The 23,379-nt window shown below is 45.3% G+C and overlaps 2 protein-coding genes across 2 annotated transcripts in view; one reads left to right on the top strand and one right to left on the bottom strand.

The window, feature by feature from the left end:
- The window catches only part of LOC138468103 (ADP-ribosylation factor-like protein 6-interacting protein 4), a 758,894-nt gene that overhangs the window by 124,004 nt on the left and 611,511 nt on the right, over positions 1 to 23,379 (bottom strand). The window lies entirely within an intron of this gene.
- The window catches only part of RD3 (RD3 regulator of GUCY2D), a 246,759-nt gene that overhangs the window by 161,706 nt on the left and 61,674 nt on the right, over positions 1 to 23,379 (top strand). The window contains exon 2 of the mRNA XM_069608518.1: positions 14,152 to 14,460. Coding sequence (XP_069464619.1) covers positions 14,165 to 14,460 — 296 coding nt within the window. The 5' untranslated portion in view covers positions 14,152 to 14,164. The remainder of the gene's footprint in view (positions 1 to 14,151; positions 14,461 to 23,379) is intronic.

The following is a 23,379-nucleotide window of genomic DNA, read 5'->3' as shown; positions in this document are numbered from 1 at the left end:
ACTTCATCCACCTGGGAGAAGGCTAAGAAGACAGTGTGGACCCCTGAAGGTTTACCCTTATATCTGGGATCTACTTTCACATGGTCAGTTAACCCACAAACAAAGCATTTACCAAATGCTCTAATGAATGAAGGTTTGGTCTGACCTCCATCTGGTTTGGGACCAGATGGTACACTAGCCTGATTCGGTTTCCCTTGTGGCTTACCCTGGTTATGTTTGGGGCCCTCTTTTGGATGGGAATTATTGGAATTATCCTTGTTGTCTTTCTTTGGCTGATTTCCCTCATCCTTCTTCTGAGTTGCCCCAGAATCCTTGGGAGTAGCCCTGTTGGCAACCCACAAGTCAGCAGCCTTAGCTAACTTCTTAGGATCTATCTCCTTGGAAACAGCCAAGTGCTGTCTAAGCTCAGGGGAGCAGACATCAAAAATAGACTCCAACATTACAAGATTCCTCAAACCTTCATAAGAGTTTAATTTATAACCCTTAACACAACCATCTAAGTTTTTCAAACATTCACACACCCAGGAAGCCCAAAGGGTACCATCATGCTTTTTGAGGGTCCTAAACCTCTTAGGTACTGGGAAGGGATCTTCCCAAATCTAGCTATTAACGCTAGCTTCACACACTCATAGTCCTGTTTATCCTCCTCCCCCAATTCCAGCATCACTTGCAACAGGGGGAAGCCTAGAGAAAAGCCAATGAATCAACTGATTCCCTGAGATACCTTGAATCCCATGATTGTACTCAAACATTGCTAACCAATCCAAAACATCAAGTTTAGTCTCATAGATAACAATCATTTCCTTTGGCATATGGGGTCTCTTAGGGCTGGAAGACCTAGAAGACTCTGGGAGAGAAGCATTTTCTACAGACAATTTCTTAATTTCTAGTTCATGGTTCAGTTCCATTTCCCTAAGCCTTAACTCTTGATGTTTCATGGCAGTTTGTGCATCATTACTCAAGTCTCATTTTCTCTAGTGCAATAAACCCAGGAGTATGTGTAGGACCTGTGTGGGTCCCAGTGGACAGAGGTTGTGGTTGCTGAGCAGGCAAGGGGTGGGTAGGAACTCCTAACAAAGGGTTATCTACTTCTTCTTCAACACTCTCAGAATCAGAAACATCAGTATCCACATTTGCTGGAGGGGTAGGCCCTTCTGACCTACTCTCCAGACTTTGTTTTCCCAATAACTTAGCAACCAGTTCAGAATATTTTCCTTTACCAGAGAGACTCCTCTCCCTACACATGGTTCTCAAAACCTCAGCAGTGTAGTTTAAGAGACCCTCTTCAGTGTAGCTTTGCATATTTGACATGATTTCTCAGTTAATAGAACTAGTCATGTTTAGCCTTGTGGTTAGTTGAACCCAAGCAATAGCAACACTAAGTGTAATCACTATACTTTCAAATCCTCACCGCTGTACACCAGTGTTAGGCAGAATCCTGTGCAGTGCCCTTAGGGACCACTACACACAATTAAGACTACAAGTGGTAATACAAGTTCACCTTTGGTACAAGCCTGTACTACACTGTTAAAGTGGTAGCAGTAGCAGAGCAGCCAGACTTATCTCAAGAGTAAATGAGCAGTAGTAGAGATTACACAAAGGACCACAATTACTGTGACTCAAGCAAACACTGACTCAAGGTTTCAGGTAAAAAAATATAAGTACATTTATTTTTAAACCATCTGTTATAAAACACAACACTTCTATAAATTCAAAACCACACGTAAAATACACCACACACAACCAATTCCACTTACTTCACTAAATTCAAGGTAAGTACATTAGAATTTGACAGACCGGTGTTGCGATACTAACGCGTACCCGCGGATAGAAATGCTCATAAAGTTAAAACACACTTTGTACTTAAGAATTTCAAACAAGGGAAAAGTGAATAAAAATCATAGGCAATATTTTTTCAAGGCAAGGAGACTCGAGGACTTATTCAAAGATACAGATTAAAGTCAATAGGCCTGCGCCAGTGTCAATGGAGCAGATGTTCAGTTGCTGAGGATAACACGTTGAACAGTTCGAGATTCGAAATGCCAAGAGTTCATAAAGATTGTCAAATGGAAGGAAAAGTTATAAGAGGGAGAGAAGAAAGAACAAATCTTCGTGGAGGAAAAGGGTTCACCCCGATTCCAGATGCTCAGACGGAGAGAATGACCAAATGTGCACAGTACCTTATTCCGTTGGAGAAAAGCTGGTGCCACGGCAGTTGTTCCTGGTAGTTCCTGCAGACTCACGGTTTCTGCGGCTTCAGTCGTGGGGACAAGAAGGAGAACGTCTGGAGCGATCTGCACTACCCAGGGATGAGGCCAGCAGCAGCGAAAAAGGCAACAATGAATAAAAGGTGCGCTCCTTTAAATCAGGAGAGGGCTTTTCTGATGGCTTTCCGGACCCCTACAGCACAGCAGTGATTTCGACCCAGGAGAGGATTCTCTGACTGAAGAAAAGACGAGCTGGTTGATCCCACCAGGCTCAAGGGAAGAAATTCCAGACTGGATCTTCTCTTAGTCGTTGAAGGTGTAGATAGCTTAGGAATGCAGCAGGGCTTCACCGGGATTCAGGGTTGCAGCAGCCGCCTTCTTCTCTGATTCTCTTTGGTTCCTTGTGGTTCCAGAGGCGACTCTGCCTGCTAGCTCAAGGGTCCTGCCTTTTATGCCAAAATCCCTCATTCACACAGCCTGGCTGTCAATCACTCAGCAGGGGGGTTGTCTGGACCGGACAACCACCTCGGCCAATCAACACAAAGCGCGACTTGGGTCTCCAAGGAGACCCTGTGCAGGGGGTGACTACACCCTTCCCTCACATTCAGCTTACTGAGACACCCAGACGCCAAAGGGGGGCTTCTGGTCAGAAGCCCGCCAAAGGTCGGTGAACAAAGGAGGCAAACCTGGTTTGCCACGCAAAGAAAGACCCAAGAAGGATGTTAACAAAAATAAATGGCGATTAAACCCAACCGGAGCTGAAATAAAAAGTATTTGGGCTAGAGGGTTTAAATTTCGAGGCTACTAAAATAGCCTAAAACAATACCACTTTATGTAATATAATCGCGGTAGGAAAATTAGGGTAGATACCACTGCCACCAGCCAAGTCTTAATGTTAAGGGAGCGAAACAATGCTCCAAGAGGTACAGATAAAAAGGGCTAAGAATTAACCCTTTCCAATACTTTTTAACTATGGAGTTGATATACATCAATATGTTGATGACACCAAGTTAAATCTGAAAAAGACATGATGCAACTTTGTGATTGTCTATCCGAGATTGAGACATGGATGTCATCACATTTTTTTAAAACTAAATCTGGCCAAATTGAGTTTATTTTATTTTCCAATTTACAAGGGGAAGTGCTGAGCTGGTATTTGAATTCGAAAGTTTTGGGGTGTTCTCCTGAATTTTCTTCCTTCGCTAAACCATTAGGTTTTTGCTTGGTCCCCAATATTACTTTTTTACAGCATATAGATATGTTAGCAAAATCAGCTCATTTCCAGCTATCTGCATCAATTCAGTAAAAAATGATGTTTCTTCTGATCATTTTCATTTTTTAGTACAGTCTTTGCTTTTATCCACGATTGACTTTGGCAATTCACTTTAACTGGTATTCAACAAACATCTATTGCTCCACTAAATGTTGTTTTTCATGCAGCTACTCGCCTAGTTTTTGGAGCACAAAGGTTTTAAAGTATTACTCTAATCCTGTAGTCCCTGCATTGGTTGTCTTTAAAAACTAGGATCATCTCCAAATTGCTATGCATAGTCTACAAAGCAATCCATCTTCAGACTCCTGGCTACCTGGCAGTGCATTGAGAATCTCTGTGGGGCCTAGAGGCCTTGGCAGCCAGGTCTCTCTGCTCTTGTAAGTACCAAAGTTCAAACATGTAAATCCTGCAAAAATATCCCTTTCAAGTGCTGCTGTGTCTTATTGGAACTTGTTACTACCTGACCTACTTAAAATACCTCAATATTTGCAGTTTCTGAAAACTTTGAAAACATGTCTTTGGAAGTCCACTTTTAAATATTACGTTTTATCTGTATTTGGTTTACAGTTTTTTTTCTCTGTTTGTGATTTTAATGCTCTTTGAACTTTTGTATCCTGAATTGTATGTGTTGTTATTTTTAATGCATTTATGTTTTATATATGTGAATTATTGTAAAGCACTCAGATGCATTTGTGCCTAGTTCGCCATATAAAATCTTAAATAAATAGGAGAGTCAGTATTTTCCAATCAAGTGTCTGCCTGTAGGGGTAGGGAGAGCACTAATTGACACTGAACAAACCCACTGAAACCTGGCTGGGCCCAAATGGGATCAATTGTTCTAACAGGCAACTCTAACACTGTGATGGATAAGGAGAAAGACAGGTCAAGGAGAAACAGATGGGGCGAGGTCAGATAGGTAAGGATATTTTGTGAAGCTGGACTTAAGGAATTCATAGAGGGAGATAAACACTGAGGTGAAAGACTTCTGTTACTACTCAAACATTTATGGAACATACTCACAAATTGACCATATTATGATAGATGGTGATTTGTAGGTCCATCTAGGTGTAGAGAGCATAGAAGTGATCACCATTTCTGAAAACACACCGTATTTTGTAATATAAAACAGAGCTGATGGAGGAACATAAAAAGAGAACATGCTGCTTTTAGATCTGATACGTCTTTCTGAGATGTAGAAGAAAATCAGAGTTCTTTACCAAAAAGGAAGGTAATATCTTATCATTCCTATGTTTTGATCCAATGAATGCAACTACAAGGGACTCCTCGATGGCAAAGGCTTCCTATCTTACAGAACTTACAATTAAAGAAGGGGAACCTCTTCTGCAGACAATCAAAGAACTAGAAGGCATACATAGGCATTGTGGCCCTGTCATGGGGGTGAGGAGGTGGGGAGCCCTGGGGAGCCCACCCTAGCCCAACAGAGGTGCCCGAGTACAAGCAGGCCCCCTTCCCAACTCTCTTTACCTGCGGTGATGGTGGCTTCCAGGCCACAGCAGAGCAGAACCCGGCGTAAACGTGCTCCCTGATGCCTGAGCAGTGGGTGTAGAACAACCTATGAGGCCGATGTAGCAAAAGGTCAGGTACGAGAAGGAGTGACTGTGATGTGGGCCGAAAGAAGGCACCATTTTCTATTCCCTGAGACTACTAAGCAGGGATAGAAGAGGGAAAGTTAGAAGATCCCTCGGGAGTCAGCTATCCAACGATTTAGGGAAAACACCATTAGCCCAGAAAGTGAAAGACAGATAGGGGTTACCGTTCCTAGTGCTACTAACATTCCCTGATGGGGACGTCTGGGTTAGGGAGGCAGGGGCAAGGCCTGGGTAGACCAGAGAGAGAGGGCCAGCCCTAGCACCAAATATCCCAAGCCCGCTAGATCCAGACACCATTGATACAAGAGATACGACTTTCCCATCGATAAGGAATTTTAATAAACACCATTGAAATAAACATCAGAGTCAGCATGGTCCTTTGTGGTGGGCTACCCTGTCACATGCAGTGTCAGAATGGGATCGGACAGATCCCAAAAAAGAGATTGCCCATGCCATTAAAAGACTTTTACCCGGATGGAGGAGATGCATCCCCAGGAAGACCTATTGGAGCATCTAGCACCAGGAACCAGAATTGCGGGGTTGATTTTTCAACCGTTGACCACCCGTGCCCATGTACCAACCCAAAGTTTGCTCTGGGAAAATTCCTAACACGTCCAAAGTGCACATGAACATTATATCCCTGTTGATGAAAAGACCCTGATTCAGACAGACTTGCAAGTGGACTTACCTTCGGACTGTGTGGGATATTTTGCTCCAGTTTATCGGTCCCAACAAAAGTCTGAATATGACATTCTGACATTACTGAGTCTGGCCCGGTATCCAGCCAAATTTGAGCACTCTTAGTAAATTGGTCCACAGAACCCCTTCACCTTCAAGCAGGTATTTGGGCGCTTCTTTTTGGATACTATCTGGGAGACTGAATTAAACTTAAGGAGAGCTGAAGAGTTTGCCAGAGAAGCAACATGGGAAGCCTTCAGTGTCTGGATTACGGCCAAAGCCAGAAAGACAGAGGGATTGCTACCCAAATGACAGTGACGCTACCCTGTCTGAAGAGGTTGAGGGATCTGTGGTTAAGGCTAGGCCCTTGGATCCAATCTCCATACACAAGGAATTCCAGCTGAAGTCAAAGACTGGCAGCCAACTGGAATTTGAGAGCCAGAATGTTCCACATTAGATCGGGAACAGGGATACCCTACCAAAGACAAATGCGAAGAGACTCTCTAAGGTTGTCTGTCACATCGCTCGTCACTCTGAGAGAAGGTAACGGGAAGGAGGAATCCAGTCCTTTCCCCGCTAAGCAGCAGGCTCAGAACATACTTAAGACGAGTCCCGACTACCAGAGAACCATACTCCAAGTATGTCCAAAGCCGGGTACCTCGTTGGAGAATGAAACCAGCAAAAGGCTCAATCAGAATATTGAGAAGGAATTCAAAAATGGTCGTACCACTCCAATACTATCTGAACTACAGGAAAACAACCATTCCCAAAAGGTGAAGAGGGACGCAGACCAGGGAATCCCAATCTGGAAACTTAACCCTTTTTCTGAAGAAGAAGAAGGCCCTTCTGAAGAAGAGGTAGCCCATTTACGGGCGGTGGTACTCCAACAATGGCCTTATGTGGAAGAGGGGAAACTGTTGTTCCAAATGGGGGAGGAGAATGCGTCGGCCCTTACAGGCAGGGACGCAAGCCCAAAGGATACATCCTCAAACCAGTGTTCCATGGGAAAATTTAAAGGGCAGAGGAAGAAGGCAAGAACTCCCATAAGATGCTCTAGGGCCCAGTTGTTGTACACCCACAGTGATTTCCTGGAGCATGAATATTGCATGCAGGTGAAGGTGCATGAGCAGATCATCTGGGCATTCATAGACTCTGGCAGCACTTACAGCACCATCTGTTCAGAGTTTCTACTTCCAGATAGCCAGTTTGATGAAAGTCATAGAGCAACCTGTTGTGTCAATGGCGACTGGGTTACATATCCATCAACCAGAGTGTCTTTCCAAACTGGGGGAAAGGTTTGTGAAACCAGGGTTCTGGTGAATCAGACCTTCCGGAGGACCTTATCATTGGAAAGAAATTCCCTGCGTTCAACCAATGGATGGCTTCGCTATGTTACCAAGGACCAACGAAAAAGTCCTGAATAGCCAGAGTGAATCGGAGGACTAAGTGCGATGCTTGTGGAGGCAGAGTGTACATATCTTATCAGTGCCCAAGAAGACCCCTAACTCGAGCCATGCAGAACCAGGCAGGAAGGCAGATTGAATCCATAAAAGTAACCAGGGAGTACCAACAGGAGAAAACACCTCCCGAGTCAAGGTAACATCCGTGGAAGGGCTGCTGGAGATGCATGGTGAGACCCAAGAGGCTACGTCCCTTTAACACCAAGAGACCCTGGCTTTACTAAATGAGACCCTGTCTAAAAATCCAAAATCCAGGCAGGTAGTTCAAAAGCATGGGCAAGAGATCCCAGAAACCAACTGCAAAGCAAGGGTGGAGGTATCTGACAGGGCCATCGTTGTGGAGCCCACCCTAGCCCAACACGGGTTCCTAAGTGCAGGTAGGTCCCCTCCTCAGCCCTCCTTACCTGCAGTGATGGTGGCTTCCAGGCCGCAGCAGAGCAGCAGCCGGAGGAGACGTGCTCTCTGATGCCAGAGCAGCAGTATGCTGACACAACACTGGCCGCCTAATGCAGGAGGACGTGGATTGCATAAAAGCAAGGGGTGCCAGAGCACCCACAACACAGGACATTAAAGAAATCAGGCTCCAGCTGACGGCGTCAGCTGGAGCCTGCACCGGGACAAGCCTCCACTAGCCCACCGGGGAAATCTTATTAGTAAATAAAGACCCCACTATACAACCAGGGATGTCATTATTATTTTAAAAGGCCCTTCAGGCCTCGAACAGCAGAACGACCGTGGACCCTAGCAGGGTCCATGTTGGAAAGGAGTGGGGCTTTCCAGCCCTTTTAAGCACTCCCATGGCCTTCCCTGTCACACCCATGTGAGCCAGGTAAGTGATTGAACAGGATGAGTATCCAATCCTGGCAGGAGGGGTCTATTTAAGGAGGTATGTGTGAGTGTACAAGTGTGGGTTAGTTGAGTGAGGACATGAGGCAGTAGAGGACGTCTGAGAAAGCAGAGGAGGTGAGAGTGTTTGGAGTGCAAAGGCTATTGTTAAGGAGGGGGTCTGTGGAGTGTTTGTGCGAGAGAGGGGAGAATGTGAGTTGTAGAGTAGTAGTGGTGGAAGTGGTAGTAGTAGTTGGGAGAGAGTAGGAGAACTGGGTGAAGGAGATAAGTAGTAGAGTGATAGTCGGAGGTAGAGAGGTGTGCAGGGCACCATATCCCAGAGTGCCCCTGGGGGTCTGACCAGGGCCAGCCAGAGAGCAACAGGCTGGGGTGCATGGCAAGGAGCGGGGCAGCAATTGGTATTGATGGGATGTTTGAAGGAGGATGGGGAGAACCCGTGCAGGATCACATTGTGTTGTAGATGGCCCTGGGAGGCTGCTGAATGTGCTGGCCCCTAAACAAATGAAGCTGAAGAGGTCCAGGGATAAAACGGATTACAGTACATTGGCACAGGATAAGAGTGGGGATCTATCATGGTGGAGGTGATGCATATTGCTAAAGTACAGAGAGTGGTCACAACAACATTTGTGGGTCATCGTGGGGCGAGCATACTGTCTGCGAGGGTAGCCCGGGTGAGTGATGTCTTCAAACATGCTTATTACCTGGTCACCACATTATGTTCAGTGCTCTTATTTGTCTAGGACTGACAATAAGCAGGGGAAGCATCGGTGGGGACTCTGGATCAGAGTGAATTTGGGTTAACGACAGCTGATATCTGGTGGTCAGGCTGCCACAGGGAAAAAAGAGCAAGTGGAGCAATAGGGGGCAGGAGGATATATGCAGGGGTGGATTTGGGGATGGAAAGGGATTCTGTAAAAGGTGGCATGCTCAGGTGGTCTAAGAAGGTGTACACAGTGCTGGTAAAAGGGCAAGTTTGGATTTTCCTGCTATGGCTCCGAGGAAGAGCTTGTGCCGAGGGGCCAAGCGGGCAAGATGGGTCGAAAGGGTGAGATGGATGGTAGAGGGGAGAGGATCATCAGATGAGGGGGGAGTTGCGGGAAGAAGTTGGGAGACATGAGGTTTAGGGACGCAGGATCTAGGTGGGTTGTGCATCATAGGGGGCTTTGGTGCAGGTTTACAATTGATCAGTTCTGGGGGAATTATGGGGTGTTGAAGTCAGTGTAGGCAAAAAATACATTTAAAAAGTGTGGTTTTTGCTGGGGGTGGAAAGAGAGGTGCAGTGTTGTGCTGGTTATGGGGGAAAGAAAATGGGCAATCATGTAATGACTAAGTACTAGTTTATCATGTCAGGACCGGGGGAAACCAGAGAGAGAGGGCCAGCCGGAGCGCCTATTATCACAATTCCTCAGGGTTCAAAGTGAACCTAGAGAAGTCTGAGAATACTCAATATAAACCTCACCAAGGAAAGCTGTGACAACCTATTTGAAACCGTATCGAAGACGATTGGTGAGTTGAAATATCTTGGAGTGTTAATCACTTCTAAAGTGTCTGATCGATACAAGGCCCACATTCCAGGGCACCATATCTCTGAGTATCCATGAGGGTCTGACCAGGGGCGAGCAAAAGGGGTGAGCGGGCAGGATATCCCTGCAAGTGCAGAGAGAGAAAGACAACATAAGGGAAGGGGTATTAGCAGAGTAGAATTTGTTTTTTTAATTATTATTTGTGATCCTGGTTGTACAAAGACAACCTTACGCAACATTAAATATACTTTCATTATAAAAACAAAACATTTCAAATCACCACATATGGAAATAGTAGAAGAGGGAGGGAGAGGCTGAGATAGTGACAGTGAGTGGGAGTAACTATTGGTATAGAGTAAAAGAGAATTGGGAACCAAAGGTACAGTAAGACGTTGGGAGTAGCGTGAGAGGAAGGAGGGAAAAGAATAACAGAGGTAAAGGGATAGTTAGAGATGCAAGTAGTAGTAAGATTAGGAGTATGAAAGGAAGTAAGATCGAAGGGTGGAGGTGGAAATTCAGAGATAGAGGTTGGAGGGACAGTGACGTGGTGGGAGGTGAACTTATGAGGCCGGTATAGCGAAGTGTCAGGTTTGAGAAGGTGCGAAAGGGGTGAGCGTGAAGCAGGGGCGAAAGAAGGCACCATTTACTATTCCCTGAGATTACGGAGCAGGGTTAGGAGAGGGAAAGTTAGAAGATACCTAGGGAGTGAGCTAGCCAATGATTTAGGGAAAACACCATTAGCCCAGAAAGGGAAAGACAGATAGTGGATACCGTTCCTAGTGCTCTAAACATTCCCCGCAAGGGACTTGGGAATTTTAATACACACCCTTGGAATATACACCGGAGTCAATGTGGTTCTTTGTGGCGGGCCACCCTGTCCCAGCATACAGGGTTTCTTAAAGAGTTTAGGAAGCTACAACTGGCGAGGAAACATCTTTCCATCACGCAAATGAACAGTGCAGAAGTCTTAATACATAAGATTTGGCACACTTACTATGAAACATATAACACAACTACATGGTTATAAACTTAGAGACGTGTCAAAGCAGATACTATGGAGGTACTCATAAACTGCAAAGGTACCAGAGGGCTCAAAGTGAATGTGAAACTTCACTTTTCTTTCGCATGTTTTATAGTAAGGTCTACACTAGCGAGGCCAGGAGCAGCCAAGGTGTGGACAGCTTCCACAATATGGTTAAGCGGCTGATGCTCACCTGTGACCAGAAACTGGCTCTTGACCCATTTATTTAAGAAAAAGCTGCACAAAGTCCTCCTGGATCCAATTACTGATCTGTTTAACAAGATAGTTAATTGTGGGAGTGACCACTTTCTTGTTGACTATGCGCTTCCAATAAGCCGATATCACGGGTTAGTATTGACGCAAAAATCTGTGCAAAGGTCCTGGACAACCAGCTCAATGCTGCATTGATCTGCTGATTAAACACAACCATTGGCTTCATAAAAGCCGGGAACGTGGAAGACAATGTACATAGGGTAGTGGATTTGATGGATGTGGCACACAAAATGGGAACCCCGTCAATCCTGGTGTCCCTTAATTCTGAGAAAGTGTTCAGCAAGGTTCAGTGGGATTTTCTTAAAGAGGTAGCGTAAAGAGTAGGAGGGAGGGTGGTTTGTATATTATATCTATGCGAGCCAATGGGCATTTGTCAGAGACTTTCAATCTCTGGAGGGGTACTCATCAGGCAGGTTCTATGTTGCCTTTGTTATTTGCTTAGCCCAGTACATCTTGGACCATCCTCGCATCAAGGACATTAATTACAATGGGAAGCCCTGAGAAATATCCTTATTTGCAGACATTATTTTACTGGCGCTTTCAAAGAATTCCTCTAAATCTTTTGGCTCTGTGTTCAAAGTGAACCTAGAGAAGTCCACAATTGCTTAATATAAACCTCACTGAGGAAAGTTGTGACGACCTATTTGAATCCGTAGCGAAGGCGAATGGTGAGCTGATATACCTTGGAGTGTCTGATCATTAAGAGGCCAACATTCCAGATCTGTTGCTGAGCTTAAGGACGATATGATGTCCTGGAAACGGTTGGAAACTTCATGGCTTTGTTGACTTCACTTGATATGGGTGAATATACTACCACCCTTTTTATACATATTCCACACCTTGCACTTTCTGACCCCTACCAACATTTGGAGAGCATACAAAAGAATTTCTCTGATGGGGTGAGGCACATAGGACCTCACGGAAGATGCTTTTCTTACCGCGCTCTCAAGGCAGCTTGGCATGCTCCAACATTCTGAAACACTACCAGGCTGCTCAGTGTAGGATGCTAATGGCTCAATCCCAGTTTTAGCAGACCCTGCAAGGCTTTGGAGATTGATGTGGTGGAACTTTGGTTACCCGCTACTTCCGAATTGCCCTCAACTGCCATGACAATAAGAATATGGGGAAAGAATAGCTGTGAATGGTAATTTGAATACATTGCTGGGTCTTGCAACCCCACAACACAAAAACCCACAGATTCTGAGTGATAAATATGATTAGTGGTTTTTGGATGCGAGTTCTCTAGACACAGGTTTGCAGAAAAATCCCCCAGATCATTAAAAAAGGTTATAAGAAAGGCTTAAAATACACATGCCACACCTTTTTCAATGCTCCGAGTGACTGGAAAATGTAGTCCTGAGGCCTTTTCATTGAAAGGTAGATGCCGGATTCTTTAAACATTCCAGGCCAGAGTAATATCGAGTGGCTCTGGTGAACATTGGGAGGTCGCTGGAACCTTGCAAAGAAAGTCTTTAAGGCTTGCTAAGAGGCAACCTGTAGATGCGCTGAGCCTCTCAAAGACAGTGCAGGCATTCTCAAAATCAGGAGTGTTAAGGTATCAGTATTAAGGTCCCTACGCCTCCTAGAATAAGAGAAAGTCAGTGCTAAGGAAGGGGGAGCTGGGTGGACATTAGACAATAACGTTAGAAGCCACCCCAGATTTAGAAAACCGAAATCCTGGGGACGTGCATGAACCTTTCAAGAGCCAGAGACAAAAAAGGGTTGGGAAAAGTATGGGAGAGAAATTCAAGTATGGATGGGAGGGAAGGGGCCATTCTTTGTAATGTGAGGTACCCAACCTCCCTGCTATCCTGGTTCTGCTTCCCTAATTGGGGTGTTTTATTGTAAAAATGAATTGTGAAGATTAATATTTTGTACCAAATTTTAAAGGTTTGTTTCTATTGTATTTAGACTGCAAACCAAACAATAAAAAATAAAAAAAAATCAGGAGTGGTGCTAGGTCTGGAAAAGATCTGGGCTTAACTGATGTCGGGAACGTCAGGACTCGGGGCTAGCAAGCCTTTTGGTTGTAGCCCCTGAGATTCTATACAGGGCTACAACCAAAAGACCTGGGGCTATAGCCCCTCAGCCCACCCCTAGCATCGCCTCTGCTTAAAATCCATTCATATATTAGTGCATGAGGCAAACCGCGTTTGGTTAGAGTTGCAAGTTTGCTCCATATTACAGTCTCATAATTAATCAGCCCTAATATTTCTTCTATGAAGCTTGACCACGAGTCCCTGACGCTACTGCCCTGAGTCCACAAATGTAGAGTATTTAGACCCAGTGCAGTAGTGTCAGGGACTCATGGTCAAGTTGTAGGGTGTTGGCACCGCCCCCCTTACCCTGCCGCAGGCTGCAGCAGGGAGCATAACTCAAGTCATTGTTTGGTCTGACCTATATTAGCCTCACACCCAGCGCAGTTTAGATGCATAATTCTAGTGCCTTCCTTAGGTTTTCGAGATGTTCCTTTTACAAAGCACTGTATGGTATCTTAGCACAGATGATGGGGAACAAAACCACCACTAATGGAAAGCAATAATAGATTAAATGAGCATGCAGACTAAGAGGACCGTGTCCATCATTGAATGTAGAAATATGGTCACACTGGGCCTCATTACGAGTTTGGAGGTAGCCATGCCCTTAATAATGCTGCCTCCAGCATTGGAGCCTCCAAACTCGGGTCCGGATTCCCTGAATGGGGAATTACAGGGCCATTCCGACCTAGGATGGGCCGGTAACTCCTCATTCAAGGAACCCATCCCCATTCAAGCCCCCATAGGGCTCAATGGGAATGGGGATGATGCTAACAACGGGCCCGTTACTAACGGGCCCGTTGTTAGCATGCTGGTCCCCTTGCGAGACCCGCAAAGGATGTCTGATCTGACCAGACGCCCAGAGCGGGTCCTGCGAGGAAACCTCGTAATAGGGCGGAATAGGTTTAACAGCACTAGCACCTTTACCAGCGCCGTTAAACCCATTCCGCCAGGGTCGTAATGTGAATGGCTTGCAGGCTGTGCTCCATTATGATTCTTGTGTTATGACACTGGGATGTTAAACTGTACACTTTCTGCATTGTCATATGATCATTGCCTAGTGTATATGGAATGGAATTAGCATGGAAGTGGAGGCAATGAACGAGTCAAAGGTTCAGGCTTTTCTACACAGCAGGCCCAGTACTGAATTCAGTGAAGCGTTCAGAATGCAAACATGTACCTTTATCAAAATATAATCATGCCTTTGTGTCTCTATTGCATTAGAAACTGTGAGAGGATGTCCCTGTCCTCCTGGTTCAGATGGAACGACCCGCAATGTCGGATTTCTCAGCGCAGCCCTGTGGACATGGTGATCGAAACGCTGATGATGGAACTGAACTGGCAACTTAAGCAGGCAGAGAGGCAGCAGCGAGAACGAGAAAAGGAGTACCGCAAGATAACGACCGGTGTGGACTACAGCTGGTTGGTCAGCTACCCAAGGCACGGCTATGAAATCAGCCCAGGGGAGCGGTTGCAGTTAGAGGATTCATGTTCGAAGGTTCATCCCTCTTACTGTGGCCCTGTTATTCTCAGGTAAGAGGAGAGGCTTGCGGCAGAATGGGTTACCACAACTGAATTGTATTGGGAGATAGGCTGAACATTCTTGGGAACCTTGTTTTAGGGTTCAGACTTGGATAGAAATGTAAAACCAGTAAATGGTGTGATGGAGACCACCACATCCCCAGAACAAAGGCGACTGCCTGAAACTCTGACAGGAGTATGTTGGCCTCAAGTTTACAAATGAATATGTATATCGCCTCCTTCCCCAAACACGTTAAGAGCTGTGTGTCTGGGCCTTCCACTTACAGCATTCCCATCGTACATTCCTTCAGGGATAATGTGGTGAATTACTGTATCTTATCACCTTGTGCTTTCTTCTCTGCCTTAATGGCACGTGTTGTGGTCTAGACCAAACGCATTTGTTTCGACACATTTAGCAGAGTATGAAACATCTGTATGTCTGGCAAATGGTTCCAGATGGATGCCTTCTGTTTAGTGGGTGTATGCAGAAGGGTAACGAGGGAGTTGAAATACAGGCTTCTCTCCATTCCACTTTCAGATTTTCTAACCTTCAGTTTCTGTTCTTCCAAGCAACCACAGAAATCTACCCCACCCAACTGGCTATGGCTCACACTGTTATAACTCTTCTGCATGTCATCTTTCTCCCCAGCCATGTGTGAGTCCCCTCTTGCTAACACTGCAATGTTATAAACTGCTGTGATTTATCCTGGCACAGTAACCGTTGTACACGGTCCATGTGCCCTGCATGCATGCGGGTTGGAAAAAAAATGCTAACATAAAATGGTCTGTGCTTCTCGTTAGGGTTAAGGTGTAGAAATATATGCTCTTAGTGAAGATATGATACAGCCTTTTGCAGATGTTTTCATCCCCCTTCCTTGTTCTATTAGTAAGATGGGTCAGAGGAATACAATCCAAGACATAGACTAGGCAGTGTCCCATAGCAATTTGCTATGCAATTCTGTAGGTTTGCTAATTAAACTGACACTTGATTAGCAAAGCTAGCTATTTAAATTACCCTGTTCAGTGAAAGCACAGCTCAGCCTTCATTCCTCTCTTGCCGCTCCATCCTCTTTTCTCTGTTTGCTGCAAGTTCAAATGGGTTAACAGAGAGAGAGAGCGCAGCAGTAATAATCTCCTTCACTGCTAGAAGTGCCAAAAATCTGTGTGGCAGTGCTAGCCAAAACATTTGCCTTTTCAAATAATTGTAAACCAGAAGTAATTGGAATGACAATTTTATTAAGCTAACTATATACTGTTTAGCAAATACCAATAGGTTTTTTACATTATTTTTTGTAGAGACAGTGTTGCCATTCCATTCCTAGACAAATTAAGTTACATAATGCATAATTACGGTATTGCTACTGTAACACACTGCATTGTTTCCACGTTTTTCAGTACAGTTTAGGTTAGTGTATCTAAATCTCATAGTGACCACTATATTTCATTTTGTTCGGAAAGGTGCATCATATTGACGAGTGAATACTTTAAAAAATGTACATGATCACATGGCCAAATGCTTCCGATGTTCAACCTAGCTTTGTGACCTGCTGGTTACATACATCTGTGCAATGGGTGCTCAACCCATGAGCTGAACCCAAACTCGTCATCCTATCTTTTCACCCTGTTGCTTTATTATAGCTACCCTGAAAGTGAGATGGTTGCAAAATACAATATTTTACCTAGTTGGCGCAACACTCTGCCTACTATGCCTATGCCTACTATGCCAGCCACTCAGTTTAGTCCCTTTCTTTCCTTTTACTCAATGAACACACAAAGCTAACTAGATGTTTACTCAAAGTAGGGCTCACTTGTACAATCCAATCTATACATGTAGAGATCTGCTGCCATAACATACACTGTAGTTAGCCTGCAGAGTTTTCATTATATATTAGCAAAGAGGGGCTAAGCAAACCTTGTTGAGTGGAGGCGATGGAGATTGGTTGTAACCATTGATTTCTTGCTTCTAGGTTGTTGAAAATAAGTTTGCAACTCTTGATTTGTTTTACCCAATGTATTGCAGGTGATTACTTTCTGAAAAATCAAATCAAACAAACTGACATATAAAAACGAACGTAATCTATTTAAATGAAGATGACAGATAGTGAAGAAAGAAAGTGTGCAGGATATACCCAAAGTGGCAATACGGGACCACATAGTAGTTACAGCTGCTAGACTTAAAAATTAAATGGACAAGCAATTATAGGCAAGCTGTAAAGTAAGTTAGCTTAACTAGAGGTGGCTATTAAACAGACACAACATCTACACATTTCTGACAGATAAGTCTCACTTCTCTCATCTGATGACAAACCATAAATATGACGATGGAGGGAAAACAGTTTAGAATATATTGGCAGGCACACTATATATAAAGATAATTAAAAAAACACCTAAGGGGACAGCAAAATGAACGGCCAAAAGTAATTTTTCCAGAATCATTAGGAGGCAGTATGCATAAGTCTGAGATTCAAGAAAATTGTATCAGAAAACCAGGCCTGCTTCCACTGTTCAAAAGTCAAAGAATCCAGTGATAGGCTCTCATAGTGAAGGAAGAAGGTCTGAAAGACAACTTGAAGCTGAGCACAGTACCACTGGCAAGTGGCTTTACAGAACCGCTCTCCCAAAACTGCATACCTCCTTTCAGCTGACCAAGAGCATCACTCAACTGGCAATGTCTATAATCCTGAAACCAGGGTCTGATTCTAGCCACTGGGGTTTGTGCAAGACCATTCAATTTCATTTGTCCTGCGCATATTCTCCTCCAAAGAGGGGAGACCATGCAGACTAAACTGCATCTAGGCGCTGGTCTTAAATATAGCTTTTTAGATGCTTTTGAAAACATAAATATGAGTTCTGTAGTCCGAGATATTTCAGAGAGAATTCCATAGATGTGGACCCAAAACCGAAAAACACCAGACTCCACTCTGGACAATGTGAGAGACACAGACATTAGATGTGGATCGGAAGAAACGATTGTGATGGACAGTATTGTGCAATTTATTGGGCGACTAAAAGGGGAGAATGCCCATGGAGGCACATCAAAATCAGGCAAAGAATCTTAAATATAATTGTCTGCTGGACTAGGAGCCAGTGAAGGGACTTCTGATAGTGAGAAATATGTGAGAGGTTTGGCAGATGGAGCAAATGTCTGACTGCAGAGTTCTGGGCCCTTTGCATTTGTCAGAGCTGCTTATGAACACCAAAATCCAGGCCTCAAGGACTAAACTGATCCTGCACCATCTCATCGATCCCGACCATCCAGGATACACCCCAAACAGGAAATCAAGTAAGACCACTTAAAATCAAACAATATGAGCAACTACATAAACAGATTTTATAAGCATACTGCAATTCTCCGACTTGATGCAAAGAAGATGTCGAACAGGTATAGCACATTTATACGGGTTCGAACTGTATAGATGGCATAATGTCTAACTTTTGAAACCCATGCTTTAATGACATTTACTGGTGAACATACAAAGGAAATCTGTTTTGAAGGGGAATGAGACAAGACTGCCTATTTTCTCTCTTGTACTTCTACCTCTCAATCAAATGACTGCAATACACAATTTGGAGTTGTCCCTTATAAAAATAATTGATGTTTGCAACGATTCAATGCTTGTCCTCCTTTGGAGGTCCTTGCATCCTTGTAGGATTGGGCTGTGGGCCTTTTCGAAGGTATCTGAATTAAAGAAAAACTTGGAAAGATCTGAGATTCTGGACATGACTATTCTGTTCTAGAATTTTAAATCCAAAGTTTAAAATCCAGATTTCCATTTAGCCTGAATAATAAATCTACACATTACGGGATAGTTGCCTTCACTGGAACCTACCAGCACCTCTATAAGGCACTTCATTCAAGACTCTGAGATCAAGAGGCGCGACATAGACTCATGACTGATTCTCCCCTCCAGTATCCAGCAGCCCCATTCTGTGGTGGGTGGGCGGATTGTCATGCTTTCCAACTACTGCAAACGCTCATAAAACCTTTTGTTGTGGGGGTAGGTTATGCACAAGTGTGGCAGGATTTCTAAAAGGTCTGCCGCTTTTCTTATTTACTGAAGTCTCGCTGAGCCTTCATAAATTAGAAAAGTGGTGTTGCCATCTAGGGAAAAGCCCAGGTTTTAAAGGAAAAACTTGTGTAGAAATGTTAAAGACACCTAAGAAGTGCCATATTTTAACATGCAAAGGAGAATGCCCTTGCAGTGTCTGCCCTGAATTAACGATGGTGACTAGGGTTTCTATCAGGCCATAAATCAGGCACATGCAAAAGCCGTGGCTCTGATGCTCAGCCACCACATTCTTAGTTGAACATACTATGGTGACTTTAAAAAAGTGTTGCTCCTCCACGGAACAACACTTTTCTATTTTTGCATGCACCTCAGAATCAGGCCCTCTGCTTCTTGGCGAGGAACAAAGGTGTTCAACAAAACAAATATTCTGCCTCGCTTACTCGACTAATTTCAAACCTTTCTGGTCATGATTCCCATTCGTCAATTCAAAATATGTAACTTTTTATGGAATGAGCAAAAACAAGGATTGTGAATAGACATCAGTTCCTTTCTTTGAGACCAGGGTGAGAATGAGGACTCCAGGACTAAATAAATGCCAGAAGGGTACCCAAGCTAAATCAAAGTAAATACTATACCACAAAATAAGGATGTTGGTGTGAAGACACTTATACACACCACAAGGAACATTTTCTGGACTGCATTCTGAAAAATTAAAGCAAACAGGCCCCTCCTATCTCTATATACGTCCCCACAGATGAACACATTGTGTTACACACAATATATATATTTCTGATGTTTGTTAATCTGCTTAGAATCACATGCTGTGCATAGTCCGACATCCAGTGGTCACTGCTGAGTATTGCATTTTGTTTTTCGTAGTCGAAAAGGGGACGTCGACAAGGCGTGTCTGTTACACTATCCCTATAGTGACGTGCATTGTACCCAAAATCCCTCACGCGTCGAGGTCCCTCAGATTGTTTTTTTCCGCCCAGATATTGGTCACCTTTATGCGGAGCTCCTCGAGAGAAATTGCAAAGACATTTACTCGACCCTTTGGTCATTATTTAAGAAAATATACATTAGAACACTCCTTCGACGTCGTAGCTGAGAAGCTGTTTCACCGCCGAATAATAACTTCGACGGCGGTGATTTCGACGGAGGAGATCCTTCGGCGCTGCTGAACAGGTGGCCTGGCCTCTCCGGCCTAAAACAGTAGGGAGAGTGGGGTCGTGGGACATTTCTTGTTCTTTCTGCGAATGCCTTTCTCTTTACACTCCCTTTCCTTCGGGGTCGTTATCATGTTTAACTGTATCCTCAGCTATGGAGAGGACTCCCTTTAGATTTTGCCCGCGCTGCAAGGGCAAATTCACTTGGAAAGACAAGCACAAACGGTGTAACCGTTGCTTGCCCCTCGACCACAAAGACGACGGCTGTGCGGCCTGTAAGCTTCTTAAGCCTAAGACTTTAAAGGACCGCAGGGTCAAAAGGTGGGCAGCCTACGCTATGTCTAGGTCTGATTCCTCACCCGCCGCCGCCAAGTGTGTCGAGGATAGTGATAATCCGACCTCCGCACCAGAGGTTGTAGTCCTCTCTAGGGAGCGTTCCCGCTCCTCGTCGTCTGTCCCCGGCCCCGACAAGCTCGGCTCACGCCCTGCTTATGGGGACGAACACCCTGGCGACACTGACGAACACAGAAAACACAAACATAAGCACACAACCCACGGCAGGTCTTCGTCGAAGACGAAGACAGCCCTAGCACCAACGGAGACACCAGGCCTACCGGCGACCTCCACCGACCATAAGGGTCGCAAGCCCTCCCCGCCACCGCAACCGCGACTAGAAACTGGGCTACCTGCAGAGAAGGGAGCTACCACCAAAACATCAGGCGACGCGGCGCGTAAGAGCGCTATCGTCGCCGAAAAAGACTCGGCACCACCCAGCACGACGCCAGACGAACCCTCGATGGAGAAACTAATCGTCGAGAGCTTGGCGCGTATAGTTTCCAAGGACGGCCAGAAACGGATGGCGAGTGACACGCCGAAAACCGTTCACAAGGCCAGGGACGCACAGAGGATGCCGGAAGAAAGAAGGCCCTAGCCTGCGAGAAGTTTTCTCAGAAGGCGAAGGGACCTTATCCTCGACGTTATGGGACAGACCTAGATGGATAGAGGCAGAGGGACCTCCTTTTTCACCTCCAGACCGTTCTGGTTTACCATACTGGACTGTTTCGAGATTCCAGTCATGTATGGACAAGCTGGACAGATTTATGTCCACTCCTGAAAATAACACCTAAGAGACCAAGGGAGGCGCTTCAGGAGGACCCTAGGGCTAAATATCCTAGATTATTTAACCCCCTCCAAGAGGACATGAATACTTATGACCTCCCTGAAGAAGACTCTCACTTCCAGGAAGATGAGGAGTTCTTAAATATTGAAGACCAACAAAACCTAGGAACAAGGTTTTGAGGAAAACACTGACATGGGTTGGGGGGGGGCTTCGAGGAAGACCCAGATGAAGGTGGCTCACAGCCCTGGCAGTCACCAAGAGTCTACAGACCCTGACATCTTAAACCTTCCCTCTCCTCAGACCACACCAGTCAGGAATCCATCACCAATAGATTATCAACCCACCTTCAATGCGCTACTTCGAAAGGCAGCAGCGCATTTTGGGATTGAAACTGGCGAAATTACCCCATATACTGATTTTGTGGAAAAGATCATTAAAGCAAAACCTCCCACTAGTCAAACCATTCCCCTCCTCGCCTCAGTTAAGAGACAAATTACTCCATTGCTGTCCACACCTGCACTGGTAAGAGGGGTCAATCCCAGAATTGAAAAATTGTTTACTCCCTCTAAGTCAGACCCATTATACATTAGGTGTCACTCAATTCCGGACTCCTTGGTGGTAACTACCACAAGGAAAAGAGCGGTGGTTCCGCTGTCAACCAGCGAAGCACCCCCAGACAAGGAAGGAAAGAAGCTCTATGCCCTGGGTAAAAGAATTACAGCCTCGGCAGCTTTTTCAACCAGAATTGCCAATAATAATACACTACTGGCAAGTTATGCTGATGCCCAATGGGGAAAATTATGGCAAGACCTCGAGGAAGTTCCTGAACCCTTAAGAACTCGCTTATTGGCCACAGTAAAAGAAGGAACTCTGGTTAACCAGAGCATCATTAAAAACACTAATGATGCTGCAGAAACGGCTGGCCGTTCCTTAGTACAGGGAATTCTTCTGAAGCGTCATGTCTGGCTCTGCAATTCCAGTTTTAAGCCAGAAACACAAGCATCACTCATTAACAAACCAATAGAGGAGCCTAACCTCTTTGGGAAGGCAGTGGACGACGCACTGGAGACTGCAAAGAAAGAGTTCGACACCATCAAGACCTTATACCAAATCTCAAGGCCTCCCAATAAGCGAGGATTTGGCAACAAACGCTTTTTTCGAGGGCAACACCAACAACAGCAGTACACTTCAGGCAACTGGTCCTCTACTCAGGGAACCAGTGGCCAGTACACGCAAAGACGACAGCGCTGTGGCAAGGGCAGAGGTCGGGCCCCACTCCCAGAGATTCCCCGGTTACCAACACCAAATGACCCGAAGATCCGGGTCCCCTCCCATGCATCACCGGTCGGGGGCCGGTTAACATCTTTCCTACCAGCATGGGAGGGAATAACATCAGGCCGATGGGTATTGTCAACTATAGCCCACGGGTACTGTATAGAATTCAGTTGCTCCCCCAAGTACAGACCCCCAAGGGGATGACGCCTGTCATCGGAACACTTTGCCATTCTTCTTCAAGAAGTGGAACTACTGCTACTAAAAGGAGCAATAGAGGTTGTGCCTCTATCACAGGTAACGGAAGGTATTTATTCAGTGTACTTCCTTGTACCCAAAAAGGACTTAACCATGCGCCCTGTACTAGATCTGCACCCAGCGAACAAACTTGTCAAACCTCAAACATTTCGCATGGCGACCCTACAGGAAGTAATCCCCCTAATTTCGCAGGGAGATTACATGACAACACTGGACATGAAAGATGCATACTTTCATATTTTAATGTTGCCAGCGCACAGAAAAGACCTCAGGTTCATGATAGAGTGCAAACACTACCAGTTCAGAGTGCTACCCTTCGGCATAGCGTCAGCGCCAAGGGTATTCACGAAAGTACTGGCAGTGGCAGTGGCCCACCTGCGCAGGTTGTCCATCCCAGTATACCCTCACCTTGACGATTGGCTCATAACAGGGGATTCAAGCGAAACATGCTTCTCAAATACCCAAAAGACTGTAGACCTTTTGTTCCAACTGGGCTTCTCCATCAACGAGAAGATGTTCAGCCTAGACCCCAGCCAGATCAAACAATTCCTAGGGGTTCTAATTCGAACAAAGGACGGCCTCGTCTTCCCCTCCAACGAGAGGGTCCAAAATATGCTGTTTTAGATCCCTCAATATGTGGCCGGTCGAGAGGTGATGGTGCGCAAAGCAATGCGTTTGCTAGGAATAATGGCGTCATGTATATATTTGGTACCTCACGCGCGACTGCGCATGCGCCCAATGCAAGAGTGGCTCAACAGCCAGTGGTGTCAGGCCAGCGGACAATGGGATGATCTAGTGGTGGTCTCGCAGGCCTTGGTTCTCTCGCTAGGGTGGTGGTCGAAGGAAAACCTTGTAATAAGGAAACCATTCGCCACCCCCGCAGTGGAGGCCACACTAACCACAGACGCATCACTCACAGGATGGGGGCTCACCTATCCCATCAGACTACACACGGAGTTTGGACTCCGAGCGTGGCATCCAAACACATAAACTTGCTGGAACTGCTAGCAGTCTTCAAAGCACTGAAGGCTTTCCAGGCACACCTGCAAGGGAAGACAGTGATGGTCCTCACAGACAGCACCACAGCCATGTACTATCTGAACAA

Source organism: Ambystoma mexicanum, chromosome 4q (assembly GCF_040938575.1).
Source record: "Ambystoma mexicanum isolate Mex_15411 chromosome 4q, UKY_AmexF1_1, whole genome shotgun sequence".
Taxonomy (NCBI): Eukaryota; Metazoa; Chordata; class Amphibia; order Caudata; family Ambystomatidae; genus Ambystoma; species Ambystoma mexicanum.
This window is presented reverse-complemented; position numbering and strand designations above follow the sequence as displayed.